This window comes from Myripristis murdjan, chromosome 21 (assembly GCF_902150065.1).
Source record: "Myripristis murdjan chromosome 21, fMyrMur1.1, whole genome shotgun sequence".
NCBI classification, from domain to species: domain Eukaryota; kingdom Metazoa; phylum Chordata; class Actinopteri; order Holocentriformes; family Holocentridae; genus Myripristis; species Myripristis murdjan.
Genome location: NC_044000.1, coordinates 15894576 through 15921890, shown reverse-complemented (window position 1 = coordinate 15921890; position 27315 = coordinate 15894576). Strand labels below are relative to the sequence as shown.

Below are 27315 nucleotides of genomic sequence, written 5' to 3'. Positions count from 1 at the left end.
CTCACAAATGTCGGCTCCCAGCAATAAGGTGCCTGGAGCCAAAGACTGTGGCGCTCCCTGAGCCTCTGCAGGAGACCCACTTCAAACAATGTGGATCAATCACATTTGATGGATAAAGAATTTCAAGTCACGGCTTCATGTTTTGAAATACAGTTTGGAATGTTTGGATTGTCAGAAATGCAGGGGGGCATGAGGACATCATTATCATCATCATCATCATTATTTGCCTTCCTGTAATTCTTTCTGCCTCTTCTCCTTCTCCTTCTTCTTCTTCTTCTTTTTTTTTTTTTTTTTTTTTTTTTTTTTTTAAATTTCCAGCCAATCGCACATGTTCAGCTGCAGAGTTCACCTGTGTGAACAACCAGCCTCCTCTGCGGAAATGCATCCCTCGTGATTGGGTGTGTGATGGAGATGCAGACTGTGCAGACGCGTTAGACGAGCATCAAAACTGCACACGTAGATCCTGTGGTGTCAATGAGTTCACCTGCAGCAATGGCCTCTGCATACGTAGCTCTTACAGGTTAGAAAACATAACATCAGTTAAAACAGCATTGCTAAAAAATTCTGAATGTGTTACAGTTACTTTGACATCTGCAGTCTCTCAGTCTGTCTGGCAATGTGAAAGACCAGCATACCCCAGGTGGATAAATAATATCGCTGTACGGTTGATCTTCTGTTGACAGGTGTGATCGACGTAATGACTGTGGGGACAGCAGTGATGAGCAGAGTTGTACCTATCAGCCATGCCCGCAGCATCAGTTCACCTGCCAGAATGGACGCTGCGTGTCCCACGACTTTGTCTGTGACGGGGACAATGACTGTGGCGACGAGTCTGATGAGCTGGATGACCTGTGCCACACGCCGTCACCCACCTGCCCCCCTGGACAGTTCATATGTGATAATGGACACTGTATCCCCCTGAGCAAGGTGTGCGACAGGGACGACGACTGCTCTGACAACAGTGACGAGAAGGGATGTGGTGAGTATCAACACCCTCATCCTGAGGATTTTAAAGTAACCCTAAGAAACCCTTACTTAAGTTTTTGTCTGCTGGAGAGTTTTTTAGACTGTTGCATGCTCCCTCTAGTGGAATGTAAAGGAAATGCAGTAAAAAATGTACATGCTTTGTGTGGTAAATATTTGTTGATGGACAACAAATGACCAAGCAGATTTTATGCTTTTTGTAGAGCGCATTTCACATTACACAGAATTGGGATTGAAATCAAATGAGTTGATTGATTCAGGGAATTTGATCTGCCAATTAGGCATTCTATACTAGAGGACCCACATAAAGCGTATACATGCAACATATCCAATAGGCTGTCTTTCTTGTGAATTTATTAAATTGAAATGAGAAAAGAATTATTTTTGCCAAAGACTTCAATAACTTTGATTGTTTTGGCAATATATACATCTCTTTTGAATTTCACAATTAGTCAAGTTTTTAGCCTATTAATTCTTGGTGATTCTGCTTTTTGCAACCTCAAATAACACATGCATTTTCTATTCCTTTCTAACTATAGGTATCAATGAATGCACAGACCCCTCTATCCACCACTGTGATCACAACTGCACCGACACACTCACCAGTTTCATATGTACCTGTCGTCCTGGCTACCGCCTCATGTCCGACAACAAATCCTGCGACGATGTTAACGAGTGTGCCGAGACGCCTAGCGTGTGCAGCCAGGTGTGTGAGAACACTGTCGGCTCCTATGTGTGCAAGTGCGCCCCAGGATTCCTCCGAGAGCCAGATGGACGCAGCTGCCGCCAAAACAGCAACATCACACCCTACCTCATCTTCAGCAACCGCTATTACCTGAGGAACCTGTCGACTGACGGGGAGGCCTATTCTCTGATCCTGCAGGGCCTGACCAGCGTGGTGGCTATGGACTTTGATCGCGTGGACAAGCGTTTTTACTGGATCGACGTGAGCCGTAGAGTGATAGAAAGGATGTCCTTCAATGGCAGCAACAGAGAGGTTGTGGTCAATGGAGTGCTGCATGGCGAGGGCCTTGCTGTGGACTGGATAGCCAGGAAGATCTACTGGGTGGACAGCTTCTTGGATTGTATCAAAGTGTGTGAACTGGATGGGCGTTTTGTGAAGAAACTGGCTGAGCACTGTGTTGATGCCAATAATACCTACTGCTTTGAAAACCCCAGAGCCATTGTCTTGCATCCCAAATATGGGTGGGTAGGAGGAATCATGCAACATCTGTAGGAAAAGTGCTGTTTTTAAATGTTTTATTTAATGCATATACATTGATTTTATGTGATCTGAAGTCTTATTCTTGAATTTCTGGTAGATATGTGTACTGGACGGACTGGGGAGACAAAGCCTTTATAGGCCGTGTCGGGATGGATGGAACCAACAAGGCGGCCATTATCACCACCAAGATAGAGTGGCCCAATGGGATCACCATTGACTATACTAATGACAAGCTCTACTGGTCGGATGCACATCTCAATTACATTGAGTAAGTACGTTTGTTGTCCCGGGAGAAAGTGAACACACTCCTTCACTCTTTTAGCTCACACTGTTTTTTTTTTTTTTTTTTTTTTTTTTTTTAAAGGCCTGCAATGTTAAAACACTTACTGCTTTAAATAAAATCATCCTGCATACCCTTTACTATAGCTTTAAAGTTAGAAAATGTAATCACTTCCTTAAGTTTCAAGTACTTCTGTAAGTGGTTTTATGCAGTGGAGGCCAATGCTATAAAGACTTACTTGCCCATCTCAGTATATACAGTGAGACTTGTAACCCTTTGACTTAAATTTCTTTTCCCAGGTTCTCAGATTTGGACGGTCGCCACAGACACACGGTGTATGACGGAAATCTGCCTCACCCCTTTGCCCTGACAGTATTTGAGGAGACTGTGTACTGGACTGACTGGAACACACGCACCGTGGAGAAAGGCAACAAATACAACGGCTCTGGTCGCCAGGCCCTGGTTAACACCACACACAGGCCGTTTGACATCCATGTCTGCCATCCTTACAGACAGCCAATCGGTGAGCCTAAAATCTGAGAGTCCTGTGCTCAAGAGCTTGCTTCCCACTGTTATCATTACACTCCTTGTTTACTCTGAGATCGCTGTCACTTACCTGCCCAGACATTTCCTGCTTTTTAAGTCCATTTAAGTGCTCGCTACCAGTTTGGACAATGCCTAGCCTGTATTTGCCCAGCTGTGCTGAAAGGGGTTTGTTTGACTCTCTATGGCCTTTCCTCTGACAGTGACCAATCCCTGTGCTGTGAACAATGGAGGCTGCTCTCACCTGTGCTTGATCCGTAACGGGGGGCGGGACCACACCTGTGAATGCCCTGACCATTTCATGACTGTCCAACTAGGAGGTGCGACCAGATGTCTTCCCATGTGCACCAGCACCCAGTACAGATGTGCCAACAATGAACGGTATGTCAAGCTACTTAAAGGGTTTTTAAACATCAGTCAGTTTGTCAGTTTCATTGTGATACACTGATATAATAGCCATAAACAAGTGGCACCATGGTTTAGGTCACAGATGTCAGGAATATCTGGCCCATGAGTACACAGCACAAACACGCTATCAAAAACCAAAAGGTTGACACTGAATGTCGAATTTTTCAAGAAGGAAGGAAAGAGCAGTATTTTCCTTTGGGGGTAAATGGCAAATCTGTAAACTAAATATCTATTACCAATGTATATCCTACCAATCAATTTATCATTGATTGGTAGGATATACATTGATTGATTTAAAATAATCGATTAGAGAATTGCCTAAAATGTCCATGTATAGATTCGAATCATGGTGACGTTAGCAAAAAATAATCCGGCCCCAATGAAGTCTCATTTGAACAAATGCAAGAGTGCCAGTGTTTCTCAATATTAAGGCCATGTTTCTGATAAACCCTGTTACTCCTCGTCCTTCCTAGCATCAGTCCTTCTGTGTTTTTCAACATCTTTATCTTTACTGAGGTAGATAAACATGTTGGAACCTGACCATCAGCTTATAGCTTGATTTACCCTCTGCCACTGTGAGAAACACTCAAAGCTTTAGATTTGTTTGCTCTGGAGGAACAGTGCCCTGATCCTCTTTTGTGCCTTAAAGTGATACCATCCTGCTTGTGCAAAATCCAAAATATTAAATTCGGTGTAGTGGCCAGTAGAGTCTGCCAGTCTACTTGGCAAAGGTCTTGTATGTAATTACAGTAATTATACTAATTTCTCAAAGTTAATGTGATAATGCAGTGGGTCATGAATTGGGATAGGAAAGTGAAGAATCATTTTCTTAGTTTATTTTTTTATTTGACACAATTCACTACAGCATTGATTCCTTTTATCATACAATGTAAAGCTCTGGCACAAGCTTCTAAACAGTGCTCCCACCTCTTCCTCAATAGCTGCATTCCCATCTGGTGGAAGTGTGATGGTCAGAGGGACTGCAGAGACGGCTCTGATGAGCCCTCCACCTGCCCCAGTCGCCACTGCAGGCTCGGCCAGTTTCAGTGCAATGACGGAAACTGCACCAGCCCTCACTTCCTGTGTAACAGTAACCAGGACTGCCATGATGGTTCCGATGAAGATCCTGTCCTGTGTGGTAGGTTGTGTTCCCATTAACCATTTGATTTCCATTGTTATTGCAATAATTTATTTCTTTTTTGAAATACTTTATTTCAATGACAATTCAATGTCCTCATTTAAAATACATTTGAACTCACTTTTTCAGAGTTACGTTTACTTGAACACTGGTCTGTATTAGGTTTTTGTTCCTGTTTTAAATACATTTACTATGTTATTCTTTTACATTTTTATGTTTGTTATTGTCTGCCTCTCATGGTTTTGAAACCTGCTCTTGTCAGCTGAGCCAACTTTTCTTTCCTGCAGCTACACACCAGTGTGAAAGCCACCAGTGGCAGTGTGCCAACAAGCGGTGTATCCCTGAGTCGTGGCAGTGTGACGGCGAGGATGACTGTGGCGATAATTCTGATGAAGATGCTGCCCACTGCTCCAGCAGGACGTGTCGCCCCGGACAGTTCAAGTGCCGCAACGGACGGTGCATCCCCCAGAGCTGGAAATGTGATGTGGACGATGACTGTGGGGACAACTCTGACGAACCGCTAGAGGAGTGCAGTAAGTAATACACACATGTTGTCTGTGTAAACTGAGATGGATACCTGACAGGCAGATAGGTTTGTTCTTGTCTTTTGTTTTCAATGATCATTTTTTATTTTAATGTAAGGTGTGCTGCTGAGACACCATAAATAAATGCTTACCAGACCTGCCTATTGTGCACTGACAAGAAATGAACTGGCTCCCCCCTGATATGAATAACACTACTGGTTCCTGCAAAATTAACTTTGTGTTTATTTTTGTTATGAACTTTCTACATCTTCCTCACAGTGGGGTCAGCATATCGATGTGACAACCACACTGAATTTGACTGCAGGACCAACTACCGCTGTGTACCACTGTGGTCTGTATGCAATGGACACAATGACTGCAGAGACAGCAGCGACGAGCAGAACTGTGGTGAGTCTACAACAGCCGTCCTTGAGACAGAGCTGAGGCCCTGTTTACATCATGGCAGTGATTTTAAAATTAAGATAATTAAGAATTAATATAATATAGGGCCACATGTTAAAATCAGGGCTTAACAATGTTGGAAAAATATCTGATTGCTATTTTTCTGACAGAAATTGTAACTGCAGTATGTGATATAATTTAAACATTGGGCAATGTGCCAATAAATGCCAGTAAATTTACCGCTCTATATTTTTTATGTAAGGATCAAATGCTACAGATTTCTTTAGTCAGTTTAATTTATGAATTGACAAATGAGCCCACAGAAAAAAACACTTATGCTTTCATCAAAGCTCTCAGAATGTATAATAATAATTATTATTATTATTATTATTATTATAATTATAATAATTATCATTATTATAAACTCAAAATCCTGATATTTTTTGGTATAAATATAATTGCCTCATATGGTCACCACCTTTCCTAAACATGATTTGTACCTGCTTTTGGTGCAAACCCATCTTTTTAAAACTGAAATACCTTTTGGTTTCCAGAGAATTTCTCCGTTTCTTCTGTATCAGTAGCAGAGACATTCATTTTTCTGTATGACAAAATCTCTCCTTCACTCTGCTTGTTTTCGAAAATGTATATATAATTTAAAAACTGCAGCCTCTTCGATTTACATATTTCTTTCTTTCAAATTGTGATATTGATATGACTTCGCTTAATTGTTCAGCTCTTGTTAAAATATTGCTTTTGAGATTGGTAATTAGTGATTTTGTGTTGTAGGGTGATGTTAAGATGATTGCAGTGATATTAGGAGAGAAAAAAAATAATAGGAAGGAAACAAGTGTGTTTGTCCTAGGCTCGAGTGAGTGAGGAGCAATTAGCCAACACCTCAGCCTCCTGTGGAACATTACAGAGTGAGGTAGTGGGAGGTGGTGATGGAGAGAGTCTCATCACTCACCCTCCCCCACCATTCACCTCTCCCTGAGAGCACTGCAGATTTATGAGCTGTCTGTGTGTGTGTGTGTGTGTGTGTGTGTGTGTGTGTGTGTGTGTGTGTGTGTGTGTGTGTGTGTGTGTCTGTGTATGTGTTGCTCTGTCCTTGCGTGGGGGCAGGGTTCACACAAGTCTCTTTGTACTTTGCTACAATCCACACACACTCGCCGTGGCCCTCCCGTCTCTTATCAGAGGCCCTCACTCCATTAGTGCCATCCCCGTGCAGGAGGGGAGATCCGTGCTAATCTGCCTGTAAGAATGTAGCAGCTGGGCCAGGTGGAGGGCTAGGAGGCCAAGACTGGCTAACTCCGCACTATCTTTGACCCCCAGCACCGTGTGGTAGAGACAGCTCAGACCAGCTCTCCTCCACTCCTCTTCCCTCTCTGTTGCTTCACTTCTCATCTCCCACAATCTTATCCCATGTAGACACAGACTGGCATGGACAGAGCTCACCCATCTGTCTCAGGCATGCCTCTCTCCCCCCTGTGCCAGTATTGCAGTTTTAATTAAAAAGCAAGCAGCCGCTATCATTTCAAAGTGCGGATTTCATCATTATTTAAAGAGCATGATGCAGAATTTAATACATCTATTTGTGTCATGACGGTGTTGCTCTTTTAAATGCTGTTGGTGCTGAGGTGTTCCTATTTCCCGATGGGGGATTAAAAAAATGTAAACAGGTTTAATCTCTTCTCATGTTATCTTTATATATTTTGTTTATTTATTCTGACTGGTCGATCCAGGTCAGCTGTGGGATCATTTTCAGACGAGGCACCATCTTAGCAACAAGCCTGGGGTAACTGGTGTATCCAACTGAAGCCCAGTCATAATAATAGGAAGTCCAATATGTACAATGTGATCAAGTGGAAAGTTGTAACTCATTGACAGTTGTGAAAATATAAAATCATGAAACCAAAGAATCCAAATCAAGTCAGATGTTGCATCTTGTGAACTTTTCCATAATAGATTTTTTGCCATGTTCATCTTTTGTGCCCTCTGTTACATTTTACTAGTCAAAGTAGACAAACTGCACTCTTTAACTACTGCAGGCCTTTTAGTGGACCTTAATTCATTTTTGCTCTTATGCTTCTTATATGGTGGTCAAGGACAATGTGTTTCATGGTGAAGGTGTCATCATGTTGATACAAGTAGACCTAAGCATTAATATATAAAACCTACTCTACTAGTCATGTGACTAAACAGTAAAAAGGTAATAGGTGCATACAATTCAGTTATTCTGAACTACATAGATTTACATATACCATATAGATTTACTTAATACATACACTCAGTGGCCTCCTTATTAGGTCTACCTGCACAATCTTATACAATCCCATACAACTGCTCTGCCATAAAGTTTGCTTTTCTGATACCCATAATGCTCAGGTTTTCTTTTTGTCACAGTAATAGAGTAATAGTGTTCATTCAGTTCTATGTTTGACACTGAGCTCATAGTTAGTAGTGCTGTTGTACTGGACTGCATTTTATTGAGAGGTGTTTCTAATATTTTGTCCCCCTCATTTATATAAATAGGGAAGACAAAAAATTATAGGAACACCTCTCAATATAATGTAGTCTTGTACAAAACCTCTGCAAGCTACAACCTCGATAATAAACACAATTAAATTTTAATTAAATGTCAACAAAAACTGAACATTATAAACTTTCTCAAAAAGTAGAATTAATGACAGAGTTGTAGCACTGACCTGCAGTAGATTATACAGGTGGACCCAATAAAGTGGACACTGAGTGTATATTCTCTTCACACACTCCATCAGAAAAGTACCATCAGTGAAAAATACAGACATACAAGCATATACTAAAAAAAACCTTGTACAACTACAAATCATCAGACTACAGCCCCCCACCACAACAACAACAACAACAACAAAAAAAAAAACAATGGCAATGACTTAAATATAATCACTTCATCTGTCACCATATGAAAAAAACTTAAAGATACTCATTATCTGCATAATTAAATTCCTGTGGACCAAAAAAGCAACAGCAATTAGCTGCATATTCAACTTCGACTCAGAAAGGCGTGGGCGTTCTCCTGTAGTTTTCACATATCATGCTACTAAATTCTTTCCTGTTCCAAATATTTTTCTTTGGGATCATAGTCACTCCTCGAAAACATGTCACCACAGAGTGCTGGTCTTGCTTCAGGTGCAACGTTTGCAATGTTGTTGAGCGTACAAATACATAATGATGCTGCCCTTCCTCCAGATGAGCTCACCTGTGATCCTCATGGAGACTTCCGCTGTGACAACCACCAGTGCATCCCACTGAGATGGAAGTGTGACGGGGACAACGACTGCGGGGACAACTCTGATGAACGCAGTTGCAGTGAGTGCTGTCTACTATCGCTAATAAATCTACAGAGTCACTCCAGATCAATATCTAAGTGATAAACACGGAAATGTGTAACAGTTTGGCTATGAGGCTGTTTGAACTCTGATGAGAATGTCAGTATAGAACTTGATCTTAGTTTGGATTCTAGGAGATTTCCACAACCCATTGTTGGAAATAACATAGCAGTCAAAAGCTGTATACAGTGTTGTTTTTTTTTTTTTTTTTTTTTGATATAGGGTAAGGGTCTGTTAAGCAGATTTCAAGTGGGATTGTAGCACAGGTCCAGTGATGCATCCACATGAAATAGGGGTGTTGATAGCAAAAAATAGTCCTGCTATCATTTTTTTCCTCCGTTAGAGTCTTAACACTTCTGTCCACAGTGCAGCGCTGTGAGAGCTAGGCTTATCAGCTGCGAGAGAAACAGGCTGTCCTCAGCATGTCAAGAAGAGGGAGTGAGGGAGTCTGTCACCTCTTGGCCCAGGGAATTCAAACAAGTCTCAGGACATGCCAGTTAATAAGGATAATGTAGCTTCACAAAGGAGAAACAGTGTCTGGGGCTAAATCACTATGTCGTATGATTAAACTCCCTTGTTACTACACTGCTGTTGCCAACAGAGACCAGATTCAGTGAATTCCCTGTGCTCACTGCAGAGTAAAGGCTGAAAGTTATGCAGAGCATCTGAAATCTTGATAGAGGACAGATTGATAAAGTGCTGTTTCAGAAATGTGTTAAAACGGACACTAATTGTATAGAATCTCAATAGAGATTTCACACTGTCGCTTTTGTCATTTTTAAAGTACTCATTATGCACATACATACATGCATGCATGTATAATTCTGAACATTGACATTTCGATTTTGTCCTCCCTCCATGCTTCGCCTCAGTTCCCCGCGCGTGCACAGAGAGTGAGTTTCGCTGTGATAATCTGCACTGCATTCCCGACCGTTGGGTCTGTGACCATGACAACGACTGTGAGGACAACTCGGATGAAAGGGACTGTGGTAAGTGGAACGCTCTTTATTTTGGCCCACGCTCTGGCTGTTTGTGAGTAACTGAGGGCTGCACTAAGCAAAGAAGCAATAAAATTTCACCTTTTAAGGCACGCCATAGGCAGACAGGGCTACCAGCATTCATTATTCAGCTTGTTAGAATACAAAGGTTCTTTCTGACTGGGAATAAATTCTGTGTGGATGTCATGAAGGCTAAACTTGTGGCCCCCATTTGCATGAATTAAGTACATTATAATGCATTGTTTTGTTGCAGAGTTGCGGACCTGTCACCCAGGCTACTTCCAGTGCGGCAGTGGGCACTGTATTGCTGACCGCTTCAAATGCGATGGCAATGCTGACTGTCTGGACTACACAGATGAGATGTCATGTCGTGAGTGTCTTGAAACTGCGTATTTAACCTTTGCACTCTTCAGAGATAAAATACAATTCTCTTTGTTATCAAAAATAGGTTTTTAAGAACCTTCCATACTGAATATCCCTGCATTTATGCAGAGGTAATCCTCACAGGGTTTCTACTGTCATAGAAATCCTGGAAAAGTTGTGGATTTTGAAAATGTGTGTTCTAGTCCTGTTTTGGGAGAAACACTATCCCTAAAGCTTTGAGAAAGTCATAGATTTTTTTTTTATAATGATCATAATAATGACAAGTTGAGCTTGAACCTGTGAAAGGGGAACAATTAAGATATTTTTATTTAGCTCTGTATTACATTCTAGGATACCAGCCAGTCAAGAGTCAAGAGTTGCTGTTTTTCCAATGAGATGTTTTTTGTTTGTCTTGCTATTCCACCCTGTAAACATTGCCTAACTCCACTTTACACCACAAACTTGGTATGCACTGTACTGTGTACTGTGTTGTGGAAAAGTGTACTGTGTACTGTGTTGTGGAAAAGTGTACTGTGTACTGTGTTGTGGAAAAGTCCTAGAAAAGCTTTGGAATTTAATTGGGAATTGAGTTTTGAATTACTTCCTCAATTTGGGTTCATTTGGATTGGGGCTAATGAATTTTACAATTCACTTATAGATGTAAAAGTCACATATTTTGAATTTGACAGTTTCGGTCTGTTTTTCAGCACCCCGCTTTCCCAATGGCACATACTGCCCTCCGTTTCTGTTTGAGTGTAAGAACCACGTGTGTGTCCAGCCTCACTGGAAATGTGATGGAGACAATGACTGCGGAGACAATTCAGACGAGGAGCTTCACCTCTGTCGTAAGAAATAACACATGCACAGGCTACCTTCAGAAGAAACCCTCTCACTGCAGCACATAGCACACCTAAGTGCAGGGCTCTTATTCCGAATCACATAGAAGAGCCTCTTAACTCACTATTTGCAGTTAATCTGTTGGTTTTTGGAATCTGTGAACTTGCTTGTTTTTTTGATTTATTTTGTTTTCAAGGTGTTTTTTTTGAGCTGGTTGTGTTTCTGTCCTTCCTCCCCAGTGGAGATCCAGTGTGAGTCTCCGTTCCGTTTCCGCTGTGATAACAACCGCTGCATCTACAGCCATGAACTGTGCAACTCCGTTGACGACTGTGGTGACGGCACTGATGAGAGACAGGAAAACTGTGAGTATGAGACATTTTTAAAACAGAGGATGCATTGTAGTCACGTGGCCTCCAAGTCTTCTATATTTGGACAGAAGTGACTCTTGAAATTGTACTTTTGCCTCCATCCCAGGCCAGAGTCCCACTCATGGACCCTGTACAGATGATGAGTACAAATGTGGTAACGGCCAGTGCATCCCTCTGCAGTATGCATGTGATGACTATGATGACTGCGGAGACCACTCGGATGAGTTAGGCTGCAGTAAGTACCGTCAAGAGCAGTTTTTTACTGCATTAATATGAAAGGTACAATGGCGTGAAACTAAATATTTTCAGCTTTGTAACTAATTCTCTGTATCATAATGTATACCTAAATAACAATAAATATCCCCCAAAAAAATTCCACAAAATGTATTTTCCAGTAGTTGTATATCAGAATCCCATAACTTCCTAATTTGCACCAGAAAGCACGATAATACCAATGATAATAATTATAATAATAATAACAATAATAATAATAACAATAACAATAATAATAATAATAATAATAATAATGACGACGATGATGATGATCATAATGATAATAATGTCCAGGTGCATAAAAGAAACATATAACAAAAACGTTACAGCACATTAGTACAGTTTCCTTTATGTTGTCTAGTTTAATGTTCAGTGTATTTTTCCTTTTGTCTGCTTTTATTAGACCATGGCAGTGGGCGCTCTTGCAGTGAGAACATCTGTGAACACAACTGTACTGACCTGACCGATGGAGGTTTCCTCTGCTCCTGCAGGCCTGGTTATAAACCCAAAACCACAGACAGGAACACCTGTGAAGGTAACACTTTACTTGGACTGTCCAGTGTTAAAATATACAACTTGGTATAGGCTTTGTATCAGATGAGTTTCACAGTGTCCAGTGTAAATACTCAACTCAGTTTCAATGGTCTATCAGTTGACTAATTAATTCTGTATCATTTTGGGTTAGGGTCAGGGTTAGGTTGATCCTAAAAAGTTTATACATAGTTGATACTAAATTATATATTAAGATTGGAGAGTCCAAATAAAGAGTTGCAAATAATTTTCTCTTTTTTATTTCCTGCATTTTCAATATTTGTCATCTTCCTTTTTGTTTTTTGTTTTTTTGTTTTTTTTTTACTTTTGAAATTACTTTTGAAAACAGATGTGAATGAGTGTGAAGTCTATGGGACGTGTCCCCAGGAGTGCAGGAACACCAAAGGCAGCTACGAGTGTTTCTGCGCTCAGGGCTTTCTCTCAGTTGGTGAACCACATGGGACAGAGTGTGCTGCCCAGGGTAAGAGCCTGACATCCACTCAAACTCAACACAAAAGCTCCTTCATATTATTATTATTATTTTATCGTTCATGAGCCAAAATCTGTGGTTAAGTTATTGACAGCATTCAATGCTCTTTGCTCCCTGTACAGGAAACCCACCAGTACTTCTCCTGCCGGATAATGTTCGCATTCGTCGTTTCAATATGTCCTCTGAACAATATTCAGATTACGTGGACAACGCTGAGCACATCCAGGCGTTGGACTACCTGTGGGATCCAGAGGGAATAGGACTCAGTAAGACAACCCATGTAGATCTTGTAATGTAGTCTAGCCACAGTGAAGTTAACAGCAACAAAGTCCCCATCAGAATATTTGTGAGCTTTTTCCCCTGTTGTGCCTCAGGTATTGTGTACTGGACAGTTCTGGGTCGGGGGTCTCAGTTTGGCTCCATCAAACGGGCCTACATGACTACATTCAATGATCGTGGCAACAACCCAGTGAAAGAGGTGGATCTGAACCTGAGATACATCTCTAACCCTGACGGCATCGCTGTGGACTGGATTGGAGGGTACTTCTCCAAGCATACTACTTAAATTTGAGATTACTTTAGGTTGTTTTAAATTTTGCACAGCTGCTAAGCATGTCCTTGTCACATTTTCCAGGCACATTTATTGGACGGATGCAGGAACCAACCGGATTGAAGTGGCAAAACTGGATGGACGTTACAGGAAGTGGTTGATCCACACTGATCTTGACCAGCCTGCTGCGATTGTCGTCAATCCAGCACTTGGGTATGAGGCTGCTGAGCTTTAAATTTAAGGCAGAATATATAGTGTACATGTTTTTATGCCTTTGTACTTTATCATAGAAATTATATTTTATTGTATATTATCAGAGCCTGTTGTCTGAAGGCTCTGTGTCAACACAATCAGAGATAATTTTGGTGTCTGATTATCATGTCGGTAGAACCATGTACTGGACAGACTGGGGTAGGAAACCCAGAATTGAATCGGCTTGGATGGACGGACAACACAGACAAGTTCTGCTGGATGAAGACCTGGGCTGGCCCACTGGCCTTGCTCTTGACTATTTGAACGGAAACAGGATGTACTGGTGTGACTCCAAAGAGAACATCATTGAGTCCATGAGGCCAGACGGCACAGACAGGAAGGTCATCATATCAGGAGGTCAGAGCGCTGATTTGGAGGATCCAGATATATGTTGCGTTTACTGAAATGATGATGGAAGTGGCTACAGAATTCATAATACAGAGTGTGGTAATGGTGTGGATTTTTTTCTATTTCAGATATTGGAAATCCCTATAGTATAGACCTCTTTGAGGGCCATGTCTACTGGACAACAAAGAATAGAGGTGAAGTGTGGAAAACTAATAAGTTTGGGAATGGGCATAAAGTCAAGGTACTTACCATCAACCCCTGGCTGACTCAAGTACGCATTTACCAGGAGCACCGACATAATCAGTCAGGTGAGAAATACTGGGATTCAAATATAGTTTGTATAGGACAGACAAAGAAAGCAAACATCAACACTTGTGCTTGAGGAGATCAGAAAGTCTTACTTGTCAGTAGCTCATTCACATTTTTTGAGATATTTCCAAACTTACCATAAAAAATTTTAGTTGAGGAGACAATTGCACTTTTTACTCAAACTTAACAGCATAAGTAGAGTGGATAAACATTGCTAAAATGTTACCAGTCATTTCTTTGAAATCTTATTATGGTACACAGATGAGTAGTGAAGCTATTATAAAGGTTTGTTGACACACTTAATATGTGTGGTGAAACAAGTTTATTTGTGTAGCCCTTCATCACAAACATTTCTCAAAGGAAGTCACATACCATATCATACACCATGCTGCATTATACAGTACATGTCGTATACCATAGATCATACATGTTATATAGTGCACCTGACTACATCGTATTAGAATCACATGCTATCAGCTTGTCACAAACTTACTTCAAAGAAGAATAATTCTCTTATTTGCAGGGGTAGGTAGCAGTGATCTTTATGCTCTTTCCCACACAGTGCCCAACCCTTGTAAGGATGTGTGCAGTCACCTGTGTCTCCTCCGGCCTGGTGGATATACCTGCAGCTGTCCACAAGGCTCGTCTCTAGTGGGCTTCAGCTCCAGTGAATGTGATGCAGGTACAATCAGTGGCATCACCTGCCTGACTGCTAACGCTGCTCTGACTCTCCTGTGGGCTGTTTTGCTGCACCAGAATCCCATTCTCCATATATGCATGGCTGCTCCTGTGTTCCTGTGTTTTTTGGGTTTGTGGCAGTGACAATGTTGTTATTTTTATTATTGTTATTTTTTTTTTGTTTATTCTGTTTGTGTGTGTGGCTTCCACTCCCACAGCCATTGAGACACCAGTTGCAATGCCTCTTGCATGCAGATGCATGAATGGTGGGACCTGCTACACTGATGAGGGGGGTCTGCCAAAGTGCAAGTGAGTTTAGTAGCAGATGCCATTCAAAGCAGTTAGTGACTGTCCTGTCTGCCAGTCCTACCCAACAATACCAGATATTTTGGCATTCCACCTCCTTCACAAATGTGAGAAGACATTGTTGTCATGTTGTTACAGAGACCATTAAGTGTGTTGTGATTTTGTGTAGGTGCCCATATAGCTATGGAGGCAGTTACTGTGAGATGGGAAAGTCAAGGGGTGCTCCAGCAGGAACAGGTACTGTGATTCACCGATTATATCACCTTTTATCATCTTATTAAATATGTCATACCTCTTGCTACCAGTTTCAGCAGGGCTTGTCTGTACTAGACTCTCTTAGTGATACATCCTAAATTGCAATGTGTGCTGTGCCATAAAGCATTAGTTACATTTTGTGACTTCTGTAGTTATTCTGTAAGTTATTATTCTGTTGACATCTGAACAACTTCACTTGGGGCTAAATGCCTTGTTCAAGAACACATCAAAGGTTTGCTTGTCTTGTCTAAGTTATCGCCAGAGTTATTCTTTGTCTAACTACTGGCTACTCAGAGTCACGATATATCTCAGTAATCACTCAGCTTTTCTCAGATACACCAGCTCAGCAAATGTCAAAGACACTGTCTAGCAATGATTACGCATTAACAGTAATGTTCAAGTGAGGGAGACATTGTTAACAAATGTTTACTTCGACCTTTGAAATGTCCACTGCATACACACTGATAAACAAGATGAGTAGTGTTGTGAAACAAATATTTTCCTTTTTTTCCCTTAAGCTGTGGCTGTCCTACTGGCAGTTGTCATCATCTTGATCACTGGGGCTTTGGCTGCCGGGGTTTTCCTCAACTACAAACGAACAGGCTCCTTCATCCCATCCATGCCCAAGTTACCCAGGTGCAGTGGCACTCATATCTGATACTGTATCACCAGCTTGAATAATTAAATGAAAACCCCTGCTTTAAACTTGTTGCATGCTTGTCACACAGTGCATCATTTTTATTGAAGTTCTAATGAGAGTTTTGTTGTCATGTCCAGCCTGAGCAGCCTGGTGAAGTCAAGTGACACTGGGAATGGTGTGACGTTCCGGTCGGGTGATAATGTGGATCTTGGACCTTCACACATCGGTGTGTCATTCATTGATACAGCCATGCAGATGGTGAGTGCTGGAGTCACACATTTGAGCAATTATTAGTCTCACGAGTCATCTGAAGTGCATTATCAGCATTTTTATTTCTGTTTGACCAAAAAAAAAAAAAACAACCCCCCCCCCCCCAAAAAAAAAAAAAAAAACAAGACAAACAAACAAACAAAAAAACAGGCTGACTTTGGAAGTCTGTCATGTGAGGTGCAGGACTGCTTCTCTCAGGAAGAGATGAACACATTCCTGATGTATTACTTGATGTCACATAGAAAGACTGTAATTTAATAATGAATGTTGCCACAGGATGACAACTTTGCCATGGAAGCTGGGAGACAGCCAATCACATTTGAGAACCCTCTGTATGCCACTGCTGCTGGAGTGTCTAGTGACCCTGCTGTCATTCATGCCACACAGGTATACACTGAACATAGTTTGTCACACCAAGGAGTGTGTGTTTTCTCCCTTATGATTAGATTGTGCTGTTGAATGTCAGCAGGATTTCTCAAAATGTATGAACAGATTTAACAGGTGTATGAACAGGTGTTAAATGTTTTGTAAGACATCAAATAGACAGCGCTTGATTTTACTGTGTCAAATTTCAAACAGGTGACTGTTAATGTGAGTGGTGAACAGATAGGAAACAACTTTGTGAACCCCACATACCGGGCAGAGCAGAGTTCAGGCATTGTGCATACGTCTACTGCCATTACCAAACCTGTTCAGGTGAGACTCTTATCTACACTCAGATAAAGCTCACTAATCTTCACTAGGTTTACCATGTAAGGCCATCTCACTGTTTGGGTTTATTTCCAGGAGTCCAAGTGGAGCTTATTTAAAAGAAAATTGAAGCCAAGTACCACGTTTGAAAACCCTTCCTATTCAGAGGTAAGTTTGAGTCACTTATATCACAGTCACTTATGTAGTCACTTATATTTGAGAAGTGACTATTTGGTCCAAGACTGCAACCATTAGTTTAAAGAGTCTACAGAGTTCTCATCTGCTTTTTACTCAGGCCTCATCCACAGTTTTAGACCGATGCTTTCAGACTGGTTATGGTAGTTAAGTTTAGGTGTGAGTTTTCCCAGGTAAAGGTTAGGGTAAGCATCTGTCTAAGATTCCAAATCCCAAACTGGTGATTTTCAGCGCCTGCAGCTCGATGGTAAAGGAAACTCTCATGAATGATGTGCGTATTCAACATTGTTTGTCACTTAAGTTTAAACAGTCCTCGTTTTTGCAATTTCACAGCTTTAAAACACTTGAAGACACGAGTCAATAAACAGATAACGATGTTCCTGTGGCTTGTTTATCCTGTGAACTCATTTTCAGATGAAGGATGACAAAGCTACAGGAAGCAGCGGGGACAGTTCCAACACTGAGCCCTCTCCATTCGTTCCCCCTGCCAAACCCCAGAAGAGGGATCGTCCCAGCACCTTCTCGCCAACCGAGGACACTTTCCAAGACACAGCCAACCTTGTTAAAGAGGACAGCGATGTATAACCCCACTCTCACAGACGGGAATCAAAAAAAGAAACACACTTTGCACAGAATTTATTTTTTTATGCAGCCTGTGTACAAAATTAAACTTGTTTTAGAAAACAGAGATACGTTTCTATAGCATACAGGAAAAAAAAGTCTTCCATGACTATGCCTTCTGATATTTCTTATGCCAATTCTTGTGTTAATGATTTGTTTTTGTTTTTTATTTTGATGTACAATATGTATATCTTTGCACTGAAGCTGCTGATAGAAATGTTAATATGTTGTATATTTGTAAATCTGAACAGTAAGATTTTGTCAATAATATCTTCGGGCTGTTTGAAATAGATGACCTTATGAATAGAGCTACATAAAAATAACGTATGAAAGGTGAGCTGCATTGTGAATGTACAATAGTTGTATCATGACAGGTTATTAGAGATGTGTTGGATAATTATATATATTTTTGCCACTGAACAAAACTGAAGATGTTTTATCTTTCATGTTATATACCTCATTTCAGGGCTGAAAAATAAACAAAAAGCAATACAAAACAAATTGGCAATTTTTTAACTTATAGTATTAATTTTACAGATATACAGTATGTGCTCCCATATATATATATATATATGTATATATATTATACATATACATACATACATATACATATATATATATATATATATATATGTATATATAGGGAGATACATGACATGACATGTGCTATTATACTTCCTGAACAGTATGCTAAGCATACTTATTGTACATTATACTTTTAAACGTGATCAAACTCGTTTCTACTTTATGCTCCCTGTCTTAGTGATGTGTGAAACAACAGTGATCATTTTTAGAAATTATATTGTTAAAATGGCCTGTTTTTAAAAATTGCTTGGAACAATACTTGAACGTGCCCATGTTTGTTTGCATGGAAATGAGTTTATGTAGTTGATTATTTTCAAGACTTAAGGACTCGAGGATGCAGAGGTGGACAGTAATTGAAACGTGGCATTTTCTAAATGAGGGCTGTAAATTGTCAACATGCAGGATGATTTTTTTTTTCCTTTTTTGTATCACAATGAGGACACATAAAACTGCATAAGTGATCATTCTCAAGATGCCCAGATGTTTTTTAGATAGAGAAATGGAATACAAATTAATGCTGCTGAGACATGAATGAATAAATTTCTTATTTTGTAATACAGTCTTGATTTTTATTAGTATTTTTTTTCTGGCCATAGAACTCCTTCAAATGTGATTACTAGTAGCTATAAATTCAATTTCATCCCTTTTATGTCAGTTGAACTTTTTCTCTGTGCCATACATATCTGAACACAGACCAATAATATTAGTTCTCATTAATACACACTCCCAGTGGATATGACAATGCGAGTCATTTAGCTCATGTGCTGGCATCACTGACTTAGTCAACATTCATATCTTTTCACTTTTTGGTACAGGAATAAGCAAAGTGATGAAAAAGTCTTGAACAAATGATGGGAGGTAGGAAAGAGGAATCCAGAGCAGCTTGGCGTCCCAGCCTGCTGCATACCGTGTGTGCGGGTAGCGAGCCGACAGGGCGTGCTGCATACAGTTGGTCACCTTGGAGAGATCTGAACTGCACAGGACGCCCATGGAGAAGTTCTGAGCTTTAATATCTATGTGGTCACAGAAGGAGAGGAGTGAAAAAAACACAGGCAGTGTTGTTTGTCTCATTTACAGTAATGCTACACATAACTTGATGTATACATTTTTATCATCTGGCTGCAATCTTTCACTCACAGTTATGAAAGTAGTTAGCTCCATAGGAGTCTTTCACATCCTGAGGGAGGCGGTCCCACAGTCTCCTCTGGTCGTCTTCAATCAGATCCACCCTGGTCACGGCCGTCTTGAAGAACCCAGGCTCGATGATGCCCACTTTGATACCAAAGTGGTACATGTCCCTCCTGTGCAGAAGATACAAAGATTGCTTTAATGTAATTGGCCATTTTCACAGAGGCCATTTTGACATGAAAGGGCAGGGTAAACGCAGGTGTTACTAATAACATTCAATAAGGTTCTGGCCCATTTAGGTCTAAAAGAACCTGGACCCTGATATTGTACATGCCGGCTCACTGGAAAGGCTCTGCTACTCTAAGCTATGCAGGAATTAAGCTATGCAGAAATGTTTAGAAATAAGATGAATTTTAGGATGGATTTTCACCTGAAGTCTTTTAAGGTATTAATATTGGGTCATTCCATGTCATTTCATCAAATGGCCCACACACTTGGGTTTCAAAAAATTCTGAAAAATTCACCAGTTGTTCCTTATTTATCCAATAGGCACATTGTAAAATTTTAGTTTTGTCGGATGGATACTTTTTGAGATATGGCCAATTTAGCGAGGGGAGTATGTGTCAATTTTGGTGCGATTCTTGCGCGTCCTTATTTTTCCTCCATTTTCAGGTATTTCAGGAACTACACCACAGGAAACTGAAATTTGGTACGATAATACACCTCCACCTACTTTCTAAGAATATGCAAAAAATGAAGAATGGGCACAGAATGGGCACTTTACTGCACAGTAAAGTGCCCATTCTGTGTGACATTTTACAGTTTTTCAGTTTTGAAGATAATCACACCAAAATGGTTTCAATTTGTAAAGTAGTCAATTTTATGCATATTTTATGTAGGCCTATGGATAAATTCAGAATGGGTACTTTACTGTGGAAATTTGGAAGCGAAAACCCAAACTCTATGAATGTGCAGCTTAAGAGATTTGGTAAAAAGTTCATCAAAATGTTGATGTTTTGACAAATAAATGCATTTCTGGTGCAATGGTCATTGTATTTTCGGTTCATAATCAACAAATAACAAACAATAAATGAATATAAGACACAAACGCAAGCTACAATGGTTTAATATTGAGGAATTTCTATGTTCGTGAGTGGTGAAATAGCCCCATGTTTGGGATAACAAAAAAAAAAAAAGAAGAACTTTCATTAAGAAAAAATGTTTCATATCCAAGAAAGAGCAAGCTTTGAACTTTAAATTAAGACAGAGATCAGATTTTTTAAGACATTCCCACATGCAGTTATGGGCCAATGAAAATCTGACATGAGAACTTTTTTTGGGATTTGGAGAAGCTGCCATCCAGAAACCAATGCATATATCTGACTAACCATTAATGCTTTGAATAGTCCATGTATGTATCTCAAAGCTCTGAAAAAATCAAGAAGCTGGGGCATATACAAAGTTGTTTTCTGAAGGCCCAAACATAGTCGACCACAAAACCTGTGTAATTTTTTTTCCATTTTTGAGGGGCTGGCATGCCTACCAGTCATGATGTATGACAGATGTTTTTGTATATTCCGAGAGAGTAGGTGGAGGTGTATTAGCGTACCAAATTTCCAGTTTCCTATGTGGTGTAGTTCCTGAGATACTGATGGAGGGAAAATAAGGACGTGCAAAAAACGCACCAAAATCGACACATGCTCCCCTCACTAAACTGGCCATATCTCAAAAAGTATCCATCCGAGCAAACTAAAATTTTACAGTGTGCCTATTGGATAAATAAGGAACAACTGGTGAATATTTCAGAATTTTTTGAGACCCAAGTGCGTGGGATGTCCTGAAAATTTGGTGAAATGACATGGAATGACCCTATTATCTTCACGTTTTGGCCAGTCTTCATGTGAATTATAGGGTTGTGTACTGTTTTATTCCTTATACCTGAGGCTGTCCGAGAAGGCCTCCACTCCCCATTTGGACAGACAGTAGCCTCCACCAACGAGGGAAAGTCTCCCAAAAATACTGGCCACATTTACTACCCGGCCTCGGGCCTTCTTGAGCAGTGGGAGAAACTGGAGGGTCACATCAATGACACCGATCAGATTCACATCCAAAACCTTTGTGAAATCCTCCAACTGCATCCATTCTGCTGGTCCAATTGGAATGGACCTCCCAGCATTATTCACCAGTCCCCACAGACCTGAGGGAGACAGAGAGGCAATGGCAGGCAACAACAAGCAGTGAACTACCAGTGACAGCAGAGCTCTGGTTCAGTTTTCCCTTTCCCTTTTGCTTACAGATAGGAATGGACATGCCTCTCTAGTTTTTATGGTAAATTGCATACTAGAGAGCTGCAAGTGTATTCTATCAAAAGATAGACTGGCCTAATCTTTGACATAATTTACAAATTGCACAGGCCGGAAGGCCATAACAACCATCTCATAAACTTGTGTGATACTTATATCCTTGTCTGTTAATTAATCTGCATACTGGATGACCTCATTCAATCTGCATCATGCGGCGCCCCATGTTGGTGCACAACCTTAGATGGCTGGAGCTGGAAAACTACATGAGTCATTTTTCTAAAGTGTGGTATTTATGGAAGCTAGTTTGATCTCCCACAATTTGCCTAGAAAAGCTGAAGACACTCTCCTTAGCAGTTAATGTTGGGGGACGGTGGGGTGGTCCAGTATCCCTTTATCTCTCCCAGTGCTTCACTCTGACTGGCACCTTATCTATCTATACCCCCTGCTGTCCGCCCACCTCACCTCGCTCTCCGACCTCGGCGCTCACAAACTCCACTGCCCTCTTGATGCTCTCACTGTCGGTAACATTGAGCAGAAGGGTCTTCAGTCTGGGGGAGGCTGCAGATGCCAAATCCGAGGCACCTTTTTCTGTGAGACATGCAGCTATAACAGCAAATCCTCTTCGATCCAGCTGCTTGGCCAGCAAATTTCCAAAGCCACTATCACAACCTGTGATGAGGACATGCTTCTGGTTGAAGTCATCAACCTTGAGAGAATCTCTGATATACCAGCCAATGGCAAGGGCAGCGGCCAAAAGCAGAGCGCAACTTAAGGCCAGATGTGACAGGATTCCCTAAAACACAACATCCGGCTAAACCTTAATACAAACACCTACTAGTTTCCAAAAGTGGCATTGATGGTAGCTTGAAAACATGTTTTTCATTTATCCTTTATCCTTTGTCTTTGTGATTCAACTGTATAATTCTGCAAGTATAGAAAATGAAAGTTGAACTTACCTCAACAAAATAATGAGGTACATCAGAAACCTGTGGGAGAAATTTGTAATCAGTTTGTGCTGTTGATGTTTTTCATTTGCTCAGGGAATACAATGTCTAGATCAAATGTTTCATTATAATATGTCCATGCAAATGAATGTGAATTAAGTTCCATGTCTGCATCAGGTCACCCACAAAAATCCTTACCTAGTTTACAGATCTACAGCACACCTGGGATTTGAATATTATTGGGCACAAGGAGCAAAACTGGACTTAAACATAGAAACACTTGATTGGGACTCACAATAGTTGATCAAAATACGTTTTTGTACAGGTATTTCTGACATTAACCTACATACACTGCAAGAACTGACCCCTCTTGAAAACTGTATAGGAACATCCTCAATACCAATTCATTCATTCAGACCTTCATTTAAGCCTGTGTGGACGTTGAGGTGCAATTACAGTGTGCCAAGATTACCATCAAAATGTTGTATTAGAAATAAGTTGAAGCACAACATACATGCACAGAAAAATACAGTCACAAATATATGTACATAAATCACATAAGATATGATAGTTGCACAAAGATACACACATAGGCACAAACTTCCCCAGAATAACTCAAGACATTTGATGAATGGTGGACGGCGGTTTTAAAAGTGAACTAATTTGTCCAAATAAAGTTAGATGATTGAGTTTGATCTTTGTAGGGAGTTCCAGGAGCCTGGAGCACAGTGACTAAAGGCACTTTTACCCGACTTGGTTCTCACAAAGCTGATATGCAAGAAAAGCCAGTCAACAGACCATCTGAACTCATTTGAAGTTGGAATGAAAAGTAAATACAATGAACATAAGACTGTGAATGGCATAGGCTTGGTTGCCACTGTTAGTAAAGTAACACTGTCCTACTCTTCTAGCCAGATAAGGCATCAGACCGCCAGATGGCATGTGAGCACATCTAGACGTGCAGATATTTGAGAGTAAACCATGAAATCAGTCCACCACTGCTTGTCTCTGAGAGAAATGAATGAAAGAAATGATGAAATTTCTGCCAAATGAAGTCAGTTGAAATGTATTTACGCTTCTTTATTCCTGTGCTAGCTGTTCAGACTGCTGATTTATGAGTAGCAAAGCTATTGAACATTCATTTCAATTTTGGAATTATAATTCAGACATACCATAGCTGCGGTGTTTGGAAATGTGGATATGTCCTCCTCACCAAGAATGCATATAGACATGTAGCAGTCAGATCCTTTCTGAGTCAAACTTACATGCTCCAGCTGAGTTTCATCTGAGAGTTTGTGGTGCAGCTTCAGTTTGACAACAGTGTCAAAGTTCCATACTACCAGTAGCAAAGGTGACATTTCCCAAGCATGTGATTGTGTAAAGCACCGCCCATTGTAGATCATTATTATTTTCCCTCTTCTTCTTCGTCCTCTGCATTTATTATGCAACAATCTGGTTAAAAAACAAGTGAAGACAAGTGCATGGATGCATAAACAGCCAACAGAGATCATGAAAAGTATTTCAAAGACAAGCAACAAAAACAAAAGGCAAAAAAAAATAAACTTAGGAATACAACAGGAGTTCAAACTGGTGGTTATGTAATAAAGGAGAGGCAAAAACAGCGGTCCAGCAAAAGCGATTGTGCTTTTGAATGCCAGCAGGATTTCTCAAAAACTTATGAACAGATGACTAACAGTTGACTCAATTTTGATGGTGATCCAAAACTGGAATTGATTTTTTTTTCTTTCTTTTTAGCCATAATTATGAAATTAGTGGAGCTACAAACCTCGATTCCAAATCCTGACATTGTGTTTGCAATGTCAAGTGCAATTTGAAATGATGAAGGTACCACAGAGGTGTTAAATGTTTTGTAAGACATCAAATAGACAGTGCTTGATTTTACAGTGTCAAATTTCAAACAGGTGACTGTTAATGTGAGTGGTGAACAGATAGGAAACAACTTTGTGAACCCCACATACCGGGCAGAGCAGAGTTCAGGCAGTCTACTGCCATTACCAAACCTGTTCAGGTGAGCAAGCTCACTAATCTTCACTAGGTTTACCATGTAGGGCCATCTCATTGTTTGGGTTTGTTTCCAGGAGTCCAAGAGGAGGCCTAGCAGCAGACACTAATGTAATAACTGCCAGTAACGTTTCATTCTTAATGTAATAAAAGTTGATAATGTGATAACTTACAAATAAAGTAATAAAATTTCTGAAGCAATAACATACATTTTTGCCAATAATAAGGTATTACATTATTGGCTGGCTATTACATTATTGGCTTGGTAAAAGAAAAAAAAAATGAATAACTGGAGCTGATAATGTAATAATATACTTATATCACTTTATTTAAGTTTTATTTATTAGCTATAAAATGTCACACTTCCATGCCACTTACCCTCACTGAGACCTCTTTCAAACAGCTGCAGAAAAACCTGACTACACACACACACTCACTCACCTACTCTCTCTCTCTAGGAAATATGACTGTTTATTTGTTTGTGCTACTTGATGGTTAGACTGATCTCCAGCCCTGCTTTCTACTCCTTAACCATTTGAAAGCCAAATGAAGTGTGAGCACCCGTTTGCAAACACAGCTACTCTTATGTTGTGTAATATGAAATCTATACCTATACCTATACAAATACCACCACTTCTTTTCATGCAAAGCTGTTTGGACCAGACTACTGTAGCCATTCAGCGCTCCCTCTGTGTGTGTGTGTGTGTGTGTGTGTGTATACCAACCCTGACTACTGAAAGGTCACATAAAAATGAATCACCAATTCATAAATAGTGCCCTGTTTACATCCCTGAGTATTTGGACACAGTCATGACAAACTTGACAAAGAGTCTAAAACCAAAGCAAATAATATCTACAGTTCCCTCTTGAAGATGTCTTTTCTTTGCCGATCCCCAGAACTGACCACTAGATGGCGGTAGATTGACAAGCTATCCAGTCATGTGACCCTGACATTAGGCTTCCTTCCTTTGTCTGCAAACTTCAGCCTTCCTTCTCAGACATGTTGAAAGGTAACTAGTGATGTAATTTAATTTAGCAGGCTAATTGGTTTATTTAGTAGATTTGCATGCACATGGATTAACATTTCTTAAATATTTAGTGCAAGAGGATATCCAAATCAGAATCAGAAATACTACAGTTCCCAAGAGGGAATTCTTCTCAGGAGAAGAATTAAATGATAGGAAAATAGAAAGAAATGCAAGATATAGAAATATGTGCTTCACAAAAATTTTAAAAAGCATGTGCATTATGTATAAATTGTATCAAAATTATGTGCATTACATTTTTTTTTTTTTTTTGTGCATGAACAAATTTGTGAGATCATTGAAAGTAACCCTCAGAGACCCATGGGAGTGTGTGCGCCCTCGGCCGACATGACTGTCATTCAGAGTCTGTAGCGGGCTCAGTAAAAGCTCGAGTCAAGATACTGGCATCATGTGAAACTAGATGATCTAAGGAATCAAGTGTTACCAAGCATGTCATGTATGTCATATTAGGTTGTCGGCAAGTCAGCTAAATATTGGGGATAATACTGGGATGGGTGGCGATGGCTCCCTTGGATGAATGCACCCGAATCTGAATCCATATTTGGCAAGTAATGAATAATGGCTTTATGATGAATAAATCTCCCTTTCTGAACATTTTACTAATAGTTTGGCATTAGATAATATATACAATATCTTCATAACCCGAGTTTGCTTGTAAACGATAACACTACTTTAGTTGTTTAGCCATCTCATCTTTTAATCTGAAGCCGCATTGATGTAAATACCATAAAACACAAGACACAGCAGATGGAGGTAAACTAAAAGAATAAGCAATAACAGTTACAGGACACAAATAATGTAAGGTTTCTAAAAATGTGCTTTGGCAGTTGTGAAAAAAACGTAAAATGAACATTCTTACACACAGAACATTGTGTTTTCAGTTGTTTTGTTGTAGTGTGTAATGATGTTACACACTACAACAGGAAAGGTGAGTAGGGTGGCAGACAGACATTGAGGAATTGTTGGTTGATGTTGAACCACTCTCTTATCTGGTTAGTTTGTGAACTGTGTACATGGATGTATACTTACTTGCACATACTTGTAACGCAGGTCTTCGATACGAACAGAGTTGCACACAAAGGGTACCCTATAGGCAGTGGTTAAATTGGGATTTGACAGGTGGGGGAGCCCTAAACTTCCATGTTCCATGTTACTAGGCCTACTCCTACCTACTCCTACTTCTATCTGGCATTCTTTCAACTCTAGAGAAACAAACATGCATTACCGTACTGACTTGTATGTACTCTGCTGAAACCCCCCCCCCCAAAAAACATGCATTCAATAGAAGCATCAATGGGCATGTTTTGCAATATAGCAAGGATACTGAGATGAAACCAACTGTACTCCACTATACTGTAAAAATCTCCTGTAGTGACCAACACAACAATACAGTACAATACCTGTTGTGTTCTCTAAATGCCCGGATAATTGTGGCCACTGA

General features: G+C 40.3%; 2 protein-coding genes across 2 annotated transcripts in view; one reads left to right on the top strand and one right to left on the bottom strand.

The window, feature by feature from the left end:
• lrp2a (low density lipoprotein receptor-related protein 2a) overlaps positions 1-18405 on the top strand; it is a 51556-nt gene extending 33151 nt beyond the window's left edge. The window contains 31 exon segments of the mRNA XM_030081526.1: positions 319-520; positions 684-979; positions 1524-2190; positions 2307-2477; positions 2789-3012; positions 3236-3413; positions 4382-4578; positions 4866-5111; positions 5382-5510; positions 8733-8852; positions 9745-9861; positions 10124-10240; positions 10941-11078; positions 11310-11432; positions 11545-11673; positions 12115-12246; positions 12592-12723; positions 12855-12998; positions 13107-13272; positions 13367-13495; positions 13671-13891; positions 14011-14190; positions 14754-14873; positions 15088-15178; positions 15345-15412; positions 15949-16066; positions 16208-16328; positions 16617-16727; positions 16920-17036; positions 17127-17198; positions 17640-18405. Coding sequence (XP_029937386.1) covers positions 319-520; positions 684-979; positions 1524-2190; positions 2307-2477; positions 2789-3012; positions 3236-3413; positions 4382-4578; positions 4866-5111; positions 5382-5510; positions 8733-8852; positions 9745-9861; positions 10124-10240; positions 10941-11078; positions 11310-11432; positions 11545-11673; positions 12115-12246; positions 12592-12723; positions 12855-12998; positions 13107-13272; positions 13367-13495; positions 13671-13891; positions 14011-14190; positions 14754-14873; positions 15088-15178; positions 15345-15412; positions 15949-16066; positions 16208-16328; positions 16617-16727; positions 16920-17036; positions 17127-17198; positions 17640-17810 — 5147 coding nt within the window. The 3' untranslated portion in view covers positions 17811-18405.
• A 690-nt stretch (positions 18406-19095) lies between these two features.
• On the bottom strand, positions 19096-24164 carry LOC115380214 (retinol dehydrogenase 7-like). The gene is made up of 5 exons (XM_030081306.1): positions 24072-24164; positions 22325-22655; positions 21498-21756; positions 19569-19732; positions 19096-19444 (listed from the first exon to the last, which is right to left on the bottom strand). Exons 1-5 carry the CDS (start codon positions 24162-24164, stop codon positions 19221-19223), a joined length of 1071 nt encoding a protein of 356 aa, XP_029937166.1. The 3' UTR covers positions 19096-19220.
• Positions 24165-27315: the final 3151 nt, after the last annotated feature.

Excerpts from the sequence above, each read along its gene's own strand:
- LOC115380214 (XM_030081306.1), bottom strand. The coding sequence starts at position 24,164 with ATGTCACCTTTGCTACTGGTAGTATGGAACTTTGACACTGTTGTCAAA. Across the intron at positions 21,757-22,324 it reads CGCCGAGGTCGGAGAGCGAG|GTCTGTGGGGACTGGTGAAT; the intron begins GTGAGGTGGGCG and ends TGTCTCCCTCAG. Across the intron at positions 19,445-19,568 it reads AGCTAACTACTTTCATAACT|ATATTAAAGCTCAGAACTTC; the intron begins GTGAGTGAAAGA and ends GTGACCACATAG.